Source organism: Daucus carota, chromosome 4 (assembly GCF_001625215.2).
Source record: "Daucus carota subsp. sativus chromosome 4, DH1 v3.0, whole genome shotgun sequence".
NCBI classification, from domain to species: Eukaryota; Viridiplantae; Streptophyta; class Magnoliopsida; order Apiales; family Apiaceae; genus Daucus; species Daucus carota.
In genome coordinates, this window is record NC_030384.2 from 28,611,417 (window position 1) to 28,628,805 (window position 17,389).

Genomic DNA, 17,389 nt, shown 5'->3' on the forward strand with positions numbered 1-17,389 from the left:
TCATCGTTTTAATGTACTTATTTAATTATTATTATTTAGATATAGAATCTTCTATGTATAAACATTTTGTCCTATCTTAAATTTTGATTTTTTTCTAAAAAGTTTATTTTCAAATACATGCATAATGTGCCCGTTTGGGAACACAAAATAAGCTCATTCTTTTCATAACAAGCCAGCTTGCTTTTCTTCATCCGTTTGTGTAAAGAGTCAAGAAGCACTTATAAAAAATAGGAATGCTAGCTTTTGTTTCAGGACTTCTACTTCTTTACCAAACACTTTAATAACTTATAAATCTTAATTTACTTTTCACTTTTAATCCACTTATTTTTTTAAACAAGAAGTCACTTCTTTTAAGCTCACCCAAATGACCCCAATATCAATTTACCTCATAATGATATGTTTTATTTTAGTAAAATCATTACGTCGTTTTATGATTTTCAAAGTGATGGAAATAAAATATTCAGCCAATAAATATAAGTTGTTTAGCAGGATTTTTAATCTTTTATAAAATGAAAATTTTAACTCACAATCTTAGAGATGTAATCTCTTAGAGCATCTCCAACCATAACAAACCCTCAACTAAAATGTGAGTTGGCATATCAAAATTAAAAAATATAGCCAACAAGGTGAAAAAATGTCACTCCAACCACAATCATCCATTGTCTATAATTTTAGTCAACCTCTTTTGGATGACTATATTTGTCGAAGATCTACAGCCCTGTAAGAAATCTGTAACAATATTATACATCATTTATTACCATACTGAACTGATATATTTTATTTTAACAATCTAAAATATTAATAATATACTATTTTAAATTATAACCAACCAATATAGTCAATACATTGAAGCACAAGGTTCAAAAAATTAATATAATATTTTATCGGTCTAATTTAACCAACGTCATTGGAGATGCTCTTAGACGTCTAATATGTAATTGTTACTTGTAACACTAGTTGTTGGCAGTTGTTTCAATAGTTATTGACAAATTAATATAAAAGTCTAATGGAGCTTTCAAGTTATATAACTCAAATCCAAAATTAATTTGTTATCAATTGTTTTAACAATGTCTTGTGTTTCGGTCTTTTTACTATAATTAATGTGGATTGGCTAATAATATCAATGTAGACTCCTTAGTTATTTGAAAACTTAAAAGTGATAGAATTTTTTTAAATTGCTTTGTAAATTATAAATTGTTTTTTTAAAAAATTAAAATGAATTATTGTACTGGCGATATAATTTTGTTGGTGGTATAAGCGTTACAATACAAAATTATAGCCAATATAGAAGTCTAGGTTTGAAGTTAAATAACTTCAATTCAAAACAAATATGTTATCAAATTCTTTTGACTATGTTGGGTTGTTTTGTAACTACCTATGAAACAAAGGTGGTCGTAGAAAGGGTTGAATACAACCCAAGATTTTGATCAATATTTCAGATAAACAGTTGAAATTAGAAATTTTAAACAATTGATATTTTTATAAATACACAGGTGCAGATTCTTTTAGCATTTGTGTGTTTAAGAACTTTCTCAAATGCTAGTGTTGTCTCACATACACAAAGTACTGCTACTACTTGGTTATATACTCCAAGTTTACAAAGCAAATTAAACTACAAAATGACACACTTTTTTACGCTCAGAATGCTTTGCTTCTTCATTTAAGATATTCAAGTTTACACTTTTCACCAAAAGACTCCTTATTTATTTGTTGTCTTGTTTACGGAAAGTTCAAACAAAGGTTCCATATAGTGTTTGTGTGACTTGGAAGCTAATATACAAATATTTTTGTTAGCATCGTAATGACCTTATAGAAAAGCCTCTAACTAATAAAATGTGTGTGACTGAATGTATTTTAAGAAAATAAACATACATATTCACATAGTCATAAGTTTTTCTTGCATTAGATTCACAAATTCAAATTAGATCTAGATGGCAATGTTTTGTAAGTAATAGGTAAAAATAGAAGCAAGAATACACTACAAGAAAATGGGTTAAAAGCGACCATCAAAATTTGGTGGCTTTTAACTAAAAGCGACCGTATGTGGTAGCTTTTAATTAAAAGCGACCGCAAAGAGTTGGTAGCTTTGAAGAGGGTCGCTTTTACTTATTCCGGTCGCTTTTATATAAAAGCCACCGCTTTTACGGTCGCTTTTGTTAAAAATTAAATTTCTTTATACCACTTCAAATTTTTGACCAAAATTTGAATTTCCCGCCCTTGCAAAATAAAAGCCACCAACATTGGTGGAATCTGAAAAGCAACCATATTTCTCTTCGGTCGCTTTTGTATGGCTATTTCTCAAAAAAAAAAAACAGACCTTTTTTACTGCTACCCCCTGTTTATTGCACAACTCAATAGACCATTCAACCATTCAAATACTCAACACTATCTAATTACTGGGGAAGGGGTGTGAACAAAATACAAATTAATAACATACACAGAATCTTTCATAGATCCGTTTAAAATTCCCGATAATACACATAATAGTTAAGTTCTGATCTTTGTTCCGGTTACAATACCATATCATGTACCAAAATATTATATTAGCAGCCTACACATACTGCCACTACTGCCAAAAACTATATCATAAATAGACTATTTAACTAAAGATAAAGGGGACAGTGATTTAAATTCCTGTCATCGTCATCGGCCTCTAAATCATCCCCGTCCAGTAAGAAATCAGGTTCATACATCGGAATATTTGAATTGTTATCCTGCACAAACCAAACATATATCAGGAACTACTCAACATCAAATTACTAAGGGTAAAATCTACAATAATTGAATATATTGAAATTATGAATACAAAATTTTATTTATCCTATGTTTCATCTTTATAGTGCTGGTATAGCTTCTCTTGGTTACATTTTGGGCTGGTTTAGCGTCACTGGTATAAGAGGGAAGGCTTTGACCTGGTGTAATTTTCACTTAGGGTTAATGATATTTGCTTTGCATAATTCTGTAGGGTCATGACCATGGTTATTATCTTGATGTACTATTAAACAGTTTATTTATAATTGATCCTGCTTAAGTTATAAATTTATTTTAGTTTGACTAATTAACTACTGTACTTTAAGTTCTGCATGCTTGTGCACATCAAACCCTGGTATTGCTTGTGAGCTGGTGGGAGTTAGCTAGACATTTCTTTTGAAGCAAAAATCTGGGATTTCTTCAGTACCCAATTCTTTTCTATAAAAATGTAATCCTATATACAAAAAGTACTAGGGTCTGCAACAAACAACTTAAAAGAATAAAGATAAGATAATCTGCCATTTCCAGATTTCTAGTACACCTAAAAAATTACACCACTGTTTACATTCAAGTAAATTGACTACTATGAACTCATTTTGTAGGGTTATGTCTATGACACAAATGGAAAGAAATATCTTGATTCTCAAGCTGGTCTCTAGTATCCAATTCATGTTTCTAATATCAAACACACCTTCTGGTATATAAGTACAACACAGAAGAATAATATTCTGACATTTCAAATAAACTTATAATAAACACAACCATAACAAGCCTACAAAATCCAGAACAAAATCTACCATCACAAATGATTATAAAGAATGATATCGAGAACAAATCAGCAAACTAGAGCAAATAAAAGAGTCAAAAACAGTAGAATAAGGCAAAACAGAGTAAAAAACAGGTCAAAAAAGAACAAAAAGCGAAGAGTAGTGATTGTAGTAAATTTTGAATTAAATGAATAGAAGAGTTAAAAAATTATTACCTCCACTATAACTTTTTTAAAGTTCTCCATCACCTGACCAATGACTTCACGTGCAATCCGCATATATTGCTCCCATGAAGATTGTTGTACCGGATCAGTCCTATCAGGAAAAGCCACAGTAGCTAATTTCTCCAACCTCTCATTAAGTTGGGAGTGTGGAACTGAATCCATGCCATCCATGAAGCGGACCATAGTTGTCACCTCGGTTAAAACCTTACCAATGATTGAGTATGCAGCCTCTGAAATATTTGTTGTAGAAGAGTCAGTAGGCTGAGAAGCATTCAAACGAGCTGCTTCATCCGCTCCTAATAATTTTGATACAGTTTGTCGAGGATACAACACAACTGTATTTTTCTTTGGCTTTCTTGCTTGCATTAGGAGATGCAATTCCCGCTTCCTCTTACTAGCTGGAGAGAGAGGTGCCTCTGGAGCTGGTTGAGAGTTGCTCACATCCTCCAAAGATTGCTGCATTATATAATATGTAACAAATAACTCAGTTATAATGTGCCTAAATTAATGCAAATTCACAATGACCTAATAAAAATAATTTGCAACATACCATTATATTTTTCACTGTTGGCTCTTCAATGTTGTAGACATACTTGAAAAATTCTAGATTAGTGACAGGAGTCTTCAATTGTGTATCCAACTCCTGTAATATGCAATTATTATTTATTATGCAAAAAACTATAAATATGCAATTATTATTACTCTATTACCAAAAGATTATAAATATAACACATATTCAGAATAAAAGTAAACCACTGAAAAATACATTCCAAATATTATATACAGTGCCTTGCAAGACTGTTGCAGCGAGTGTGTGAGGGAAAAATACATTCCAAATATTATATACAGTGCCTTGCTAAACCACTGATAAATTATAGTCATGTGTCCAACTTCATATCCATATCCAATAATCTTAAATAATTTTAAACTAAAAATCTGACCCTTGTATGTATCCATGCTCGTGTTCGGAAAACATATCCACATTAACGAGCTGTGCCATAGAATGTAGATTTACCACCATACTTGAGTTGTTTTGCTCTTACTTCTCCAATACAAACTGGACATGCCAACTTGCCCTTAGTGGACCATCCACTAATCATACCAAGTGCTGGAAAGTCATTTATTGTCCACATTAACGCTACTCTCATCATGAAATTTGAACGTGATGCCCTATCATATGTTTCAACCCCTGTATGCCATAAGGACTTTAATTCATCAATTAAAGGTCGGAGATACACATGGAAGTCTTTTGCCGGATCATTCGGTCCAGGAATGAGAAGAGGCATAAACATGTACGGAGCTTTCGTGCACATGGATGGTGGAAGATTATAAATAACATCAATCACAGGCCACACAGTATATTCTCTTGCGTGTGCATCACGAAAGGGGTCAAAACCATCAGTAGCAATGCCTATTCTGACATTTCGTATTTCTTTGGCAAATCTGGGAAATCTTTGATTAAATTGTTTCCATTCATCTCCATCAGCCGGGTGACTTACTTGACCTTCAACTGTAACTCTATCATGGTGCCACGTCATACACTTTGCAGTCTTCTCGGACATGAATAATCGTTGTAGTCTCAATGCAAGAGGAAAGTATCTCAAAATCTTTCTTGGGATCATCTTTTTCTTTTGATCCTTTTGAGGCTTGTATCGATTTTCATTACATATATCACAATATATCTTCTCACTATCCTCTTTGTAAAACAACATACAATCATTTACACAAGCATCAATCTTTTGATAGCCCATGTTCAACCCACTTACCAATTTCTTCACATCGTAGTATTTCATGGGCAACTTGTGACCATTTGGCAACACAGATCCAATGAGTTCAAGCAACTCGTCAAAACCCCTATTACTACAACCATGCTTATGTTTGAATTGGAGTAGCTTGTTCACAAATGATAATGTTGTAAATCTTGTATTATCATGATAAATTGGTTCAGAAGCACTATCTAGCATCTTATAAAAGTTCTTTGCAGTTGCATTCGGTTCTTCTTCATCATTCTCGAATTGTCTTGTTGCCTCTGCAAAATCTCCAAGCATTTCACGTGCATCATAAAAATCATCATCCATGCAACCAACATTCCTAGAACTTGTTCCAATGTCAACCCGTGACCTATCACTCTCCCCGTGATAGTACCATATTGTATATCCCAGCATAATACCGTGCCGATACAAATCCAATGTCACATTATCGGGAAACTTGAGATAATAATTTCCACATTCGTTACATGGACATCTTATCCTCCCCTTTGAATCATCCGTTCATGCACTAGCAAATTTGATGAAATTTTCAACACCAATTTTATATTCATCCGTTATTCTCTTGCTCGCATCAAACCGACGATTCATCCAACTACGATCGGAAGCCATCTACAAGGTGTCCAAATATTCTAATAAATTATCAATTATTAATCTACACATACACATCTAAATAAAATCACCAAATATACAATAAATAAACAATAATTTAGCATGTCATTTTAACATAATAAATATTCTAATATATTATTATTGTTACTTATTTTCAATAAATGTTATTCAAAATGATTGTTGTTAACATTTTAAATATTTCATATCCATAACATTTCTCTTCTTGAAAAGTTAGCAATTAATATTTTTCATGTCATTTTAGCAATTAATTAAGAGAAATGACTTACTTGCTTTGAAATTAGTAGATAACAACAAAAATTTAGCATGTCATTTTAACATAATCATGTAATTTACAATTATACAAGAAACATATAATAAATTTGATAGCAACTAATATTTAGCATGCCATTTTAACATGATAATGTAATTATCAATTACACAAAAAATAAATAATAAATTATGAGAAATGATACTTACTTGTTTTGAAATTAGTAGATGGGTGAGCTTGAAGGAAGAAGAGAAAATGGTGGAATATGTGGGAGAGATGATGAGAAAAGAAGTGGACACAAAGCCACGGCAGTGGATAAGAAATATTTTGAACAAAAGCGACCGCACTAGAAGGCAGTCGCTTTTGTGCAAAAGCAACCAACAATGATTTGCGGTCGCTTTTGTTTTTAACATTTTTCGCCTCCCACCGCGGGAATTTTCCCGCCCTACATATTAAAAAAACAAAAGCGACCGCAGGACACTGTTGGTCGCTTTTGTATTTAAAAGCGATCAAATAAAAGCCACCACATGCAAAAGCCACCAAACAAAAGCGACCGCCATTAAAAGCCACCGTTAACGATCGCTTTTATTAGTCAGAAAATGAAAGTTTGAACTTATATCAAAAGCTACCTGTTTCGGTGGCTTTTATTTGTGGTCGTTTTTATTTGGTCGCTTTTAACCAATTTTCTTGTAGTGATAAAGATACAACAGTATGTTTGGTAAAAGTGTTGTTTATAGACTTTAAAGACAATCTTTTTTTTCTTTAGCGTTATGTAAATGGTTATCAGACGACAAAAACGCTTGTCTTGTATGGAAAAAAATAGATTAAAAACATAGTAGACTTGCCTGAAAACAGAGGCATACGAGCAATAAATTAATAATCTGAATGAATTTATATTTTATAATTAGGTGATAGAGACATATAAATGAATATACAAATTGGTGACCGTTGTGTTAATTAGAAACAAAATATTTTTACTATTTGTTGGTACACTCTTGAATTATATATTAATGAACATGATCTTAAAGCGTTTTATTTCTTTGTTTTGTTTTTGTTTTTATTATTTTGTTAGTTGAAATTCTATAAATTAATATAAGCTAGTGATTTTATGTTCATATTTAAATTATTTTTATTGCCTGACATTAACTCACGAAACAACTCTAGAAAATTACTATCATTTTTCAAAACTCAAATAAATAGTAATTCATAATAATATTAGTCAAATTCATATTAATTATAGTAAAAGGAACGAAATAAGAAATTGATAAAAAAATAGTTTTTAAATTCAAGTTATATAACTTAAAAGGTTTATTAAACTTCTATTTTAATTTATCAAACAACTATTGAAATAATTATTACTATTAGATCTAGAAGGATCCAGCTAGTGTTATACACATAACAATTATCTATTAGGCATCCAAAACATTAGGAGTTAAAAATTTCAAATTTTCATAAAAATTAAAACCTACAAGCTAGGCCTATAAAATTCCTATCATATGTTTCTGAATTCAAATAAATAAAGAGTTCATATATTGATATTATTAGTCAAATCCATATTAACTCAAAAATTAACGCTGCCGTTAAAAAATTAAGGACAATTGGGTCATAAAAAACTTCCTGTTAGTCAAATTCCTATTATAATATGCATCTTTTTCGTCAAAAATTAACGGTGCCGCTAATAAATTAAGGACAATTGGATCATAAAAAAATTTAAAATACAAGACCACTTCAAAACCCTTATTACCCATAAGGACCTTGATAAAGATTATGCTCCTTGTTATCATAAAGCAGTGAAGTTCCATGAAGGACTTTCAAAGCAGCTCATACATTAAGGGCATGTTATTGATGTTTTTGCTTGTGGTCTTGACTAGGTAATGTCATAGCCAGTAAAGCTCAGTACTATGAAAGAATATTTATCAAGAGAAGAAAGCTATTCACATGTTCAAAACTTGTTAGGTCGGGGTTGCTGAACTTAAAGTAGCCGTTGAAAAGTCTGGTGGATTAGCTGTGCTTGCTGAAAGCTTTGGCCATGCTGTATTTAAGGACTCTTTGAAACATGATTTTCAATCTGGAGACCTAGATCTTGGTCTTGCGTCAAAGTAAGCTTCAGATAAAATAGTTGTCTTTGTGGCCTAGCAAGTGGCTAGATCATTGCCCACTGCTTGAAGAAGATAAATTATGAAGAAAATAACACTTAATTAGGGTTAATACATACTGAATTAGGGCATAAATGGGGAAGAAGACTGATTTTCCGGTTTTACCCCTGGCCTATTTAGCGTTAACGTGGATATTTAAGGGAAATAGCCGAAAAGGGTGCATACTGCCGCGCACAATAAATAAGGGGACGTGAATGTAATTTCCTAAAGTATGTATATACTAAAGTGTGTTTGGGATCAAATATAGGGGTGCAATTTGCAATTAACTCTTCAAACTAATATCTTTCACAAGATTGTAATAAAAACGCACAAGATTGCAATAAAGACCAATAAGATGTGGTACATTGCTTTGACAAGGGCAAACTCTGCGAAAATGAAGCCACTGTATTGCTAACATTAAAATAATTGTATGTGACCAAAACACAACTGGGTTTATTACTACCAGTAACAGCAGATCAACTCATTCATATATATGAGTCACCTTGTTCAGACGGGACCCGATTGGTAAACGTTTACTGGAACGCCATAGACAAATATATAATTCGAAGTTTTTTAAATTGCTGACATAAATTCACTACAACTTCAACATTGACGGATAACAATGTTTGCTTTTAAATATTACTCTACTTGCATCTCAGAGTAAAATGTCAACTCATATACATAATACACTCTACTTGCATCTTAAATATTCACTCTTGAGTGCGACCTAAAGTTGACCTGTAACATAATTGGTTGTTCACACGAGGACCTGAAGCAGAACCATTTGTAACTGAACTCAACCAAAACCCAAAGATGAACCAGGACAAGTGGTTCGGTTTCTGGTTCATAATTATACTAAGCATAAATTTGTTTTACTGTCGAATCCGATAAATCTGATCATTTGATAGGAAGACTTGTTGGAAGTTTTGTTTGTCTGTTGAAAAGTCTTATAGCCATAACGTTTAAGTGCCTGTTTGATAAAAAGTCGGCTTCCACTTTTCTTGACCCGTTTATATTAAAAGTAGTAGCACTTATAAGAAGCTGACAATGCTAAGCTTAATTTACTTCTCACTTCTAGTCCACTTCTTTTTACTTTAAGCAAGAAGCACTTTTTTTAAGTTTAACCAAACGGTTTCTAAGTGTGTTGACAAAGCTTAAGAAAGCTATAAAAACAAGAGCTAGGCAGTAAGGATATACACATCAGTAACATAAACTCCTTGTATCAAAAAAGCTAAGCACAAAAATGTACTTCTTTCTTCTTGTCTTACTGTACTTTGCTCGGGGATTAAACCCAGTAGATTCGTTCTCCCTCACATTTGAAACCAACAATACCAATCACAGTATTATAATGGCTAATAACATTACAGTTCTCCCAGAATGTTAGAGCAAATGCGGAAAACTGACCATACCATATCCATTTGGCATCAACTCAAGGTGTTCAATAAACCCCACCTTTGTTGTTACATGCAACGATACTGAAGATCCTCCCAAGGCGTTCTTGATGGGTGGCAACGTTCAAGTTGTAGACATATCCAACACCCAGTTGCGAATCACTAATAGTGTGGCTTACAGTTGCTATAGTCCATTGGGCGAGGTAACTTCTACCAAGAATTCTTCTATCGAATTGGGAGCTACTTCCTACATGTATTCTGATGATAACGTATTCACTGTTATTGGTTGTGACGACTTTGGCAATGTGCTGAATAATGATTATAGCAGCTTGCCTAAAGGATGCAGTACCACATGTGAAAACATTGATGAAGTCCGTGAAGACGGGCCTTGTTCAGGCAGTGGCTGTTGTCAAGTAAACATCAACCTTCTCAAGAAATTCAAAATCGTCCTTAAATCCTTTAATAACCATAAAAGCGTATCATTATTCAGTGATTGCGGCTATGCATTTTTAGGCGAGAAGAACTTCAAATTCAAGGGTAAATCAGATCTGAATGATTCAGGTTTCTGGAACAGGACTATGGAGACTGTTCCTATAGTATTGGATTGGGTTATTGGGAACAGAAATTGCACTGAAGCAGCTCAGTACAAAAATTCTTCTGTTTGCTACCAAAATAGCAAGTGCGTTGACGGATTTGGAACTCGGTACAGAGGATATAGAGGATATCGTTGCAACTGCAATAAAGGTTACCAGGGCAATCCATATCTCAGTCCTGGATGCCAAGGTAAACAACTAATGCATGAATTGGGAAGGAATAGATTGAAATTTGAACTATATTATGTTTATAAATTTCATTCTTTCCTCCCGTCTATTCCTTGAACTCTATTATATATTAGTTATAAATTTCATTCTTTCCTCCTATCCCTTCTATCTTCATTTGTTTTTAGTCATTCCATTATATTCTCCCCAACGAAAAACAACATACGTTGATTGCTCCAAATTTTAAATTTTCAATAACTGAGACTTGAATTAATATTGACGCGTGTAAAGTATATATTGACCATTATGTATGATCTCTTTAAATTGTAATCAATATCTTCAAGCACTATACTATTTGTATTTACTACATATTTGGTGAATCAAACACAACTGTCATTTGTGTATTGCATAATTGATTTTTGTGTTCGCGCTCAAGAGAGAACTAATTCTTAAAATAGAACCATAGAACACGCACTAAGATTCTCTTGCAAAACTCTAAATTTTAAATAGATATTCATGATCTAAATCTAATTACATGTTTTTTGCGTCGTTGTTTGTGTTCAAAATTAATATTTTAAAAATATAATACATAAACACGACATTTTTTGCATGTGCAATTCTGTTCGCAGAACCCTTGTTAATACTAGAAGGTTCTAAGGGTTCTTAGGCTAAGGGTTCTAGGAGAACATGACCCTTGATTTTTGTCTTATGGTTTTCTTCTCACACTTTTCATATATTGTTGATATCTAATCTTTGGTAGTTTTTCAAATCAGAAATAATTCGATTTTCATATTATGCAAGATATCAATGAATGTGAACAAAAGCATGATTGCCAACAACTTTGCATCAATACCGATGGGAATTATATTTGCTCCTGCCGAAGCGGATACCATATTGACGATTCTAATCATAAAAATTGCATTGCTGAAAGCTCCAAGCCACTGGTGACCCAGAAAAGCTCCAGGTCCCAAGTAGTCCGGTTTGCATTAGGTAAGTTAGACCTCACAGCTAAGAGTACCCCATTGATACACATTTGATGTATTCATAATTTGATATTTTAAAAATATTTAAATACTCATTTGCCTTGCCACATCTTATTATATGATTTCTCTACGGATCAATAATGCAGCTATCGGGTTTTGTTGCCTTTTGGTAATTATTGGAATGAATTGGGTGTACTGCATCATAAGGCAAAGAAAACATTCCCAATTAAGAGAGAAATTCTTTGAGCAAAACGGGGGTCTCCTCTTAAGACAACAAAGTACGTCTGAGAGTGGGAGTGTTGAGTCTACAAAACATTTTACTTATGAAGAACTGAAGAAAGCAACCAACAACTATGCTGCTGATAGAATAGTTGGCGAAGGTGGTTATGGTATAGTTTACAAAGGAATTTTACCTGATCAGCGTGTAGTGGCAGTCAAAAGATCTAGAGTATTGGATACGAGTCAAATAGATCAATTTATTAACGAGGTAGTGATTCTTGCACAGGTTAACCATAGAAATGTGGTCAAACTTCTAGGATGTTGTTTAGAATGTGAGGTACCGTTGTTGGTATATGAGTTTATATCCAATGGTACTCTGTTCCATCATGTCCACAGTATTGCTGGAGGCTTGCCATGGTTATCTTTGGACAATCGGTTGAGAATTGCTGCTGAATCTTCCGGTGCTCTAGCATATCTTCACTCGGCAGCTTCTATGCCCATCATGCATAGAGATGTAAAGCTAGCTAACATATTACTGGATGACAATTATGTTTCAAAAATATCAGATTTCGGAGCATCCAGGTTGGTGCCCATGGATCAAACTAAAGTGATTACATTAGTCCAAGGAACTTTAGGCTACTTGGATCCTGAATACTTCCATACAGGTGAACTTACCGACAAAAGTGACGTTTATAGTTTTGGAGTGGTCCTTGCAGAGCTCTTAACCGGTAGAAAACCAATTTGCATGGAAAATTCTGTGGAAGAAAAAAATTTAGCCACATATTTCATTACCTCCCTCAAAGAAAACAGATTATTCCAGGTTCTAGATCGTCGAGTAGTGAGGGAAGGAACGTTGGATCAACTTCATAATGCTGCTCAACTGGTGAAGAGGTGTCTTAACCTTAATGGCGAGGAAAGACCAACAATGAAGGAAGTGACGATGGAAATAGAAAATCTGAGGAAACTTTCTAAGCATCCGTGGACGCAAGGAAATGAAGACACTGAGGTCTTAATAGGTCAGACAGATTTTCAACATTCAGATCTTTACGAAATTCAACCAAGTTCTTACCATAATGTTGTCAATGACTCCGACCAATATAGCTCAAGTACTATTAGCTTGTTGCATCCTCCAACCAGCCCTCGCTGAAATATGGCACGTTTTGTTATTTGTGTGATACACATGATAGGTACACTATGTAATTAAGCTGTGCATCTAATATATGAATGTCTTATGGCGTATAATTTTCATTTTAATTAAGTTGTCGATCAAATACTGATGTGTGTACTTGGCTTGCATCTGTATGCATGAATGATTTTAGGCTTCCTTGTTCAACCAATTTATGAAACCTTCTATATATCTTTATTAAAAGAGATGAATTGTTAGGCACCCGGATCTCCAATTTTCCGAATCAACAAAAAATCATCGAAATCTGAAATTGATTAAATTATTACAAATTTTTATAAGATCTCCAATTTTCGTAATTTATTAAACAATTATATAAAATATTTCAATAATTTTGAATTTATTATTTTAAAAGGATCTTTTCGTTCTCTACAACTTTCATTCTTCAAGTTTTTTTCAAAAAATATCATTTAGAGGGTCAAAAAAATTAAATAAAATCTGGTTAAAATAATTTTTAAAATTTCTCAAACTACTCGCGAGAATTTTAACCTTAACCGTCAAAATTAACAGAATTGGTGCAAAATGACGCGCCAAACGAACCAATATGGTGCAAAATACAATTATATAAAGTATTAGCCTAAAATATTTTTACAACTAACTATATGTATATAATCATAACTGTATGTTCACCATATTCGAAACCCTATACTCCAGACACATATGGGACCAGCCACCAGGACCCATATTCAAAAGAATCGAAACCCTATTTCTACTCCTACATTTGCAGATCCCATCTTCCCCAATTCCATCCGATTTACGTTCACTTTATCCTAATTCAGCATCATAACTGTATGTTCACGATTTTTTTTTTGTTTCATTGCACCAGGTTTATTTAAATAATTGGCTAAATATCAAAACGGTGTTAGATGATGAATGAGATGAGAAGGAGCTTGATCTCTCCTCTCCTGAAGTTGTCACCAAATATAAACTCTCCGCTGAAACTGTTAACAGTATGTATATCTTTATCTTTATATAAGTATTTCTATGTATATGTGTTTGTGTGTATTGAATTGATGAAGCTGAAATGGATAATGGACTGTTTTTACTTTTTGGGTTGTTCTATTTTTCTTTTTGTTTTCTGGGTTTTTTTTTTTACGTGGTTTTAATTATACATTCTGTAGAGCTGGTATGTGTTATGAAGCTTAGTGGTTTTTTAAAGAGGGTATATGTATTTTTGTCCTATAGAGCTGGTTGAAATGTTTTTCAAAGATGTGTTTTTGATCAATGTGTTAGGGATAAAACACGGGATTCAACTTCTAACGCAAAGCACACACAACAATATATTTGACGCGGAAAATCCACGTCCCAACTTGTATTATTAATCAAAACCGTTATCAATAATACAATCAAACCAAACTTGGATACTCAAGTCTACTACTCAAGTATCCGCCCGCAAGCGATACCTAAGTCTACATCTTGAGCACACCTATCAAACACAATATAACTATGTATATATAGCCATCTCAAACTTAGATGATGTGCTAAGAATATTACCTTTAAATATCGCAAGCGCACGATCACCGTTTTAATATTTATGATTCGTCCACAGAGATTAAAAATTAATTTTCGACACCTTTAAAATAAAATCTAGGCGAATTAGACAATTTGGTCTTGATTTTGATTTGACTAATTAAAGAAAAACGAATACTGATTACTAATAAAAACAAACGATTAAACCAAAAAAAAGTTAATAAACTAAATTAAACTCATAATTCAAGATTTATTAAAAATTGAGAAAATGGGTTTTCTAATTAAAACGAAACTAAAAGAAAACTCAACAGTGAATAATGGAACACTTATTATCCTGAAATCAACACCATGCAATACAGTAGCTTGCGACTAGTAATACAAAACAAGATAAAACAATAATACTCAGTACTAACAAAGACAAAAGCAGGCTCAGTAACATATCAAAATTAATGCCATAATGAAGAAACACAGCACCCGAAAGTTTAAAACAAGAGTTACCATGACATGTATCCTTAACCGAAAACGCAAACCCAGCCTAAAAAGTAGCAGAACACCACAGCAAACACTGACTTGTGGCGACTCAGGACTCTCGACTAAGCAAAACACAAGAAACAAAAACGCAGCAAGAAATTAAAAGAAACTCAGCCAAACAGCAAACGAACCCAGCCACACAGATTCAGACTAACTAAAACTCAGAAAAACAAACTCGACCCATACTCAAGATGCAGACTCAGAACTCGGCGGTGACTCGCTACAAAGAAAACAACTCAACTAAACAAGCTACTGACTCAAACCAACAACACGAACGAAACAAATCGGTGAACAATGACTCGGAAACAGCAAGCAAAAACGACTCGGGACAAGGGTTTTCGACTCAGCTACAGAACTAAACTCGGCACTAAACTATCGACTCGGAACTCGATCTACAGACTACACCAAACTTGCGACTCGGTACAAAACAAAAGAAAACCAAGAAACTCAGACTCGCCGGAACAGAGCAACAAACAAACTCGAACTCTACAATGAACATAAACCCAGCAAACAAATCTCAGCAGACTCAGACAAATCGCAGCAACCAACTCGAGCACAAACCACTCAGTACAACTCGTGGGCTCGGTGGCAACTCGGCAAGCAGAAACATAAAAACAGAGGAGATGAATTCGTTTTTGTAACCAAAAGGAGGTGAGACTTTAGTTAATACAAGAAAACAAAAAAGGATCTGGGTTTGATTTAATTAAAAACAGAGCAGGGGTTTAGGAAAGTGAAAACAGGGGAGAGGGTTTTGTTTTAACCGAAACAGAGTAATAGTAAACTGGGTTTGTTAAACGAGGGTTTTTAATAGCTAAATTTTTTAATTATTTTTATAATTACTAATTAGCAATTTAAGCAATAAAATCAAGAACAAGAAAATTTGGGGTTTTAGATCTAAACCCTAACACAAATTAATTTTGTGCTAGGATTTAATTTACTAATTTAAAAGATCGCAAATCTACACTAATCACAAGCTCAATGACTTCTTTTTTTCCCAAAAAGCAATTAAGCATATGGTGGTACTAAGAAGCAACATTTCACTTGGAGCAAGAAGATTAAGACAATACAAGATTAAGCTTAAAGAAGATTTGCATTAAAAATAAAAGTGTTTACAAATATGGTATGAAATTGAGAGAACAAAAGAAGATCTAGCACTATACTACCTACCAACTAGGAAAAGACTAGGTTAAAAAGATTATCCTTACAAGTAAAGGGGGTGGGGGTATTTATAGCTAGAAATGTAGGGTTTAGGGGTAGGGTGGCTAAATCTAATCCATCCATGTGTGAAGTGTGTTGGGTAAATCATAGCCATCCATGTGCCCCCTTGCTTGCCAACTCTCTTTGATTTTCTTCTTTTCTTTTCCCTTTTCTTCTTTTTCTTGCATTTTCTCTTCTTTCTTTATTTATCTACAATTTCCTGAAATAAAATAAATAAGCGATTAATACTACGAAAATAAACAAAAATAGGCACTTAAATATGCAAAAATATGGACTAATCAAACTTCCCCATACCTATCTTTTGCTCGTCCTCGAGTAAAAATCAAAAGAAAAGAAAATAAACTAAGAAAACTAGATGCGATTCCTAGGCTCCTTTTCGTAGGCGTGACGGGTGATTTTAGGTTCACCAACCCGTTAAACTCGTAGACGATCTCTAAAAGAGGAGTTTTGTCTCCTAAGGGTTTACAGAAGATATACCCATAAAATCTTTGAGACATTCTAGCAAGTGTCTACTCGACTCTACTCTAATTTCGTTGGTGTTAACAAAAAGCGTTTTTAAGGAAAATATGACTTAAAGACTCATCTACTAATAATCAAGATACAGTTGTCTCTAATCTACTTGCATCGACACAAAGATTTACTAGAAATCCAAGGAGTGTAAGTAATTTAAGGCCTTTGATGGATCCTAATTGTCTAAGAACATTTTCTCTTTTTCAACCAATTTTGAACTGACCCAATCTCTATCGAAACAAATATCTAGCCAAACTTCACAAACTCTTATTCTTCTTTTTTTTTTCTTTTTTTTTTCTTCTTCTTTTTTTTGCATTGACTTTATTTTGTCCGTTTTCTTAGGCAAACAATGTTACCCATGTAGCGAGCTTTGGGTCAGTGACTCCCAAACCAAACGGTCTTAGGGCACTAGGTTTTGAAATCCCCCGACGGACTTAATTGCTCGAGTAACAAAGGCCACAAAACGAGACTAGCCAATCTACTTTTGCCCATTTATCTAAAGAATTTATCTATAAAGAACAATGGGTATTGAAGTAGTTTATTCCTCTTTTCTTTTCTTTTTTTTTCTTTTTTCTATCTCTCTTTTTTTTCTTTTTTTTCTTT

The 17,389-nt window shown here is 33.3% G+C and overlaps 2 protein-coding genes across 2 annotated transcripts; one reads left to right on the plus strand and one right to left on the minus strand.

Moving 5' to 3' along the window:
• Positions 1-4,725: 4,725 nt before the first annotated feature.
• Positions 4,726-6,663, minus strand: LOC135152285 (uncharacterized). Its single transcript, XM_064092155.1, has 2 exons — positions 6,598-6,663; positions 4,726-6,120 (listed from the first exon to the last, which is right to left on the minus strand). The coding sequence occupies exon 2, from the start codon at positions 5,905-5,907 to the stop codon at positions 4,726-4,728; it is 1,182 nt and encodes a 393-aa protein (XP_063948225.1). The 5' UTR covers positions 5,908-6,120; positions 6,598-6,663.
• A 3,073-nt stretch (positions 6,664-9,736) lies between these two features.
• LOC108217144 (putative wall-associated receptor kinase-like 16) lies at positions 9,737-13,180 on the plus strand. Its single transcript, XM_064091620.1, has 3 exons — positions 9,737-10,697; positions 11,474-11,662; positions 11,802-13,180. The coding sequence occupies exons 1-3, from the start codon at positions 10,025-10,027 to the stop codon at positions 13,019-13,021; spliced, it is 2,082 nt and encodes a 693-aa protein (XP_063947690.1). The 5' UTR covers positions 9,737-10,024; the 3' UTR covers positions 13,022-13,180.
• The last annotated feature ends 4,209 nt before the right edge of the window (positions 13,181-17,389 follow it).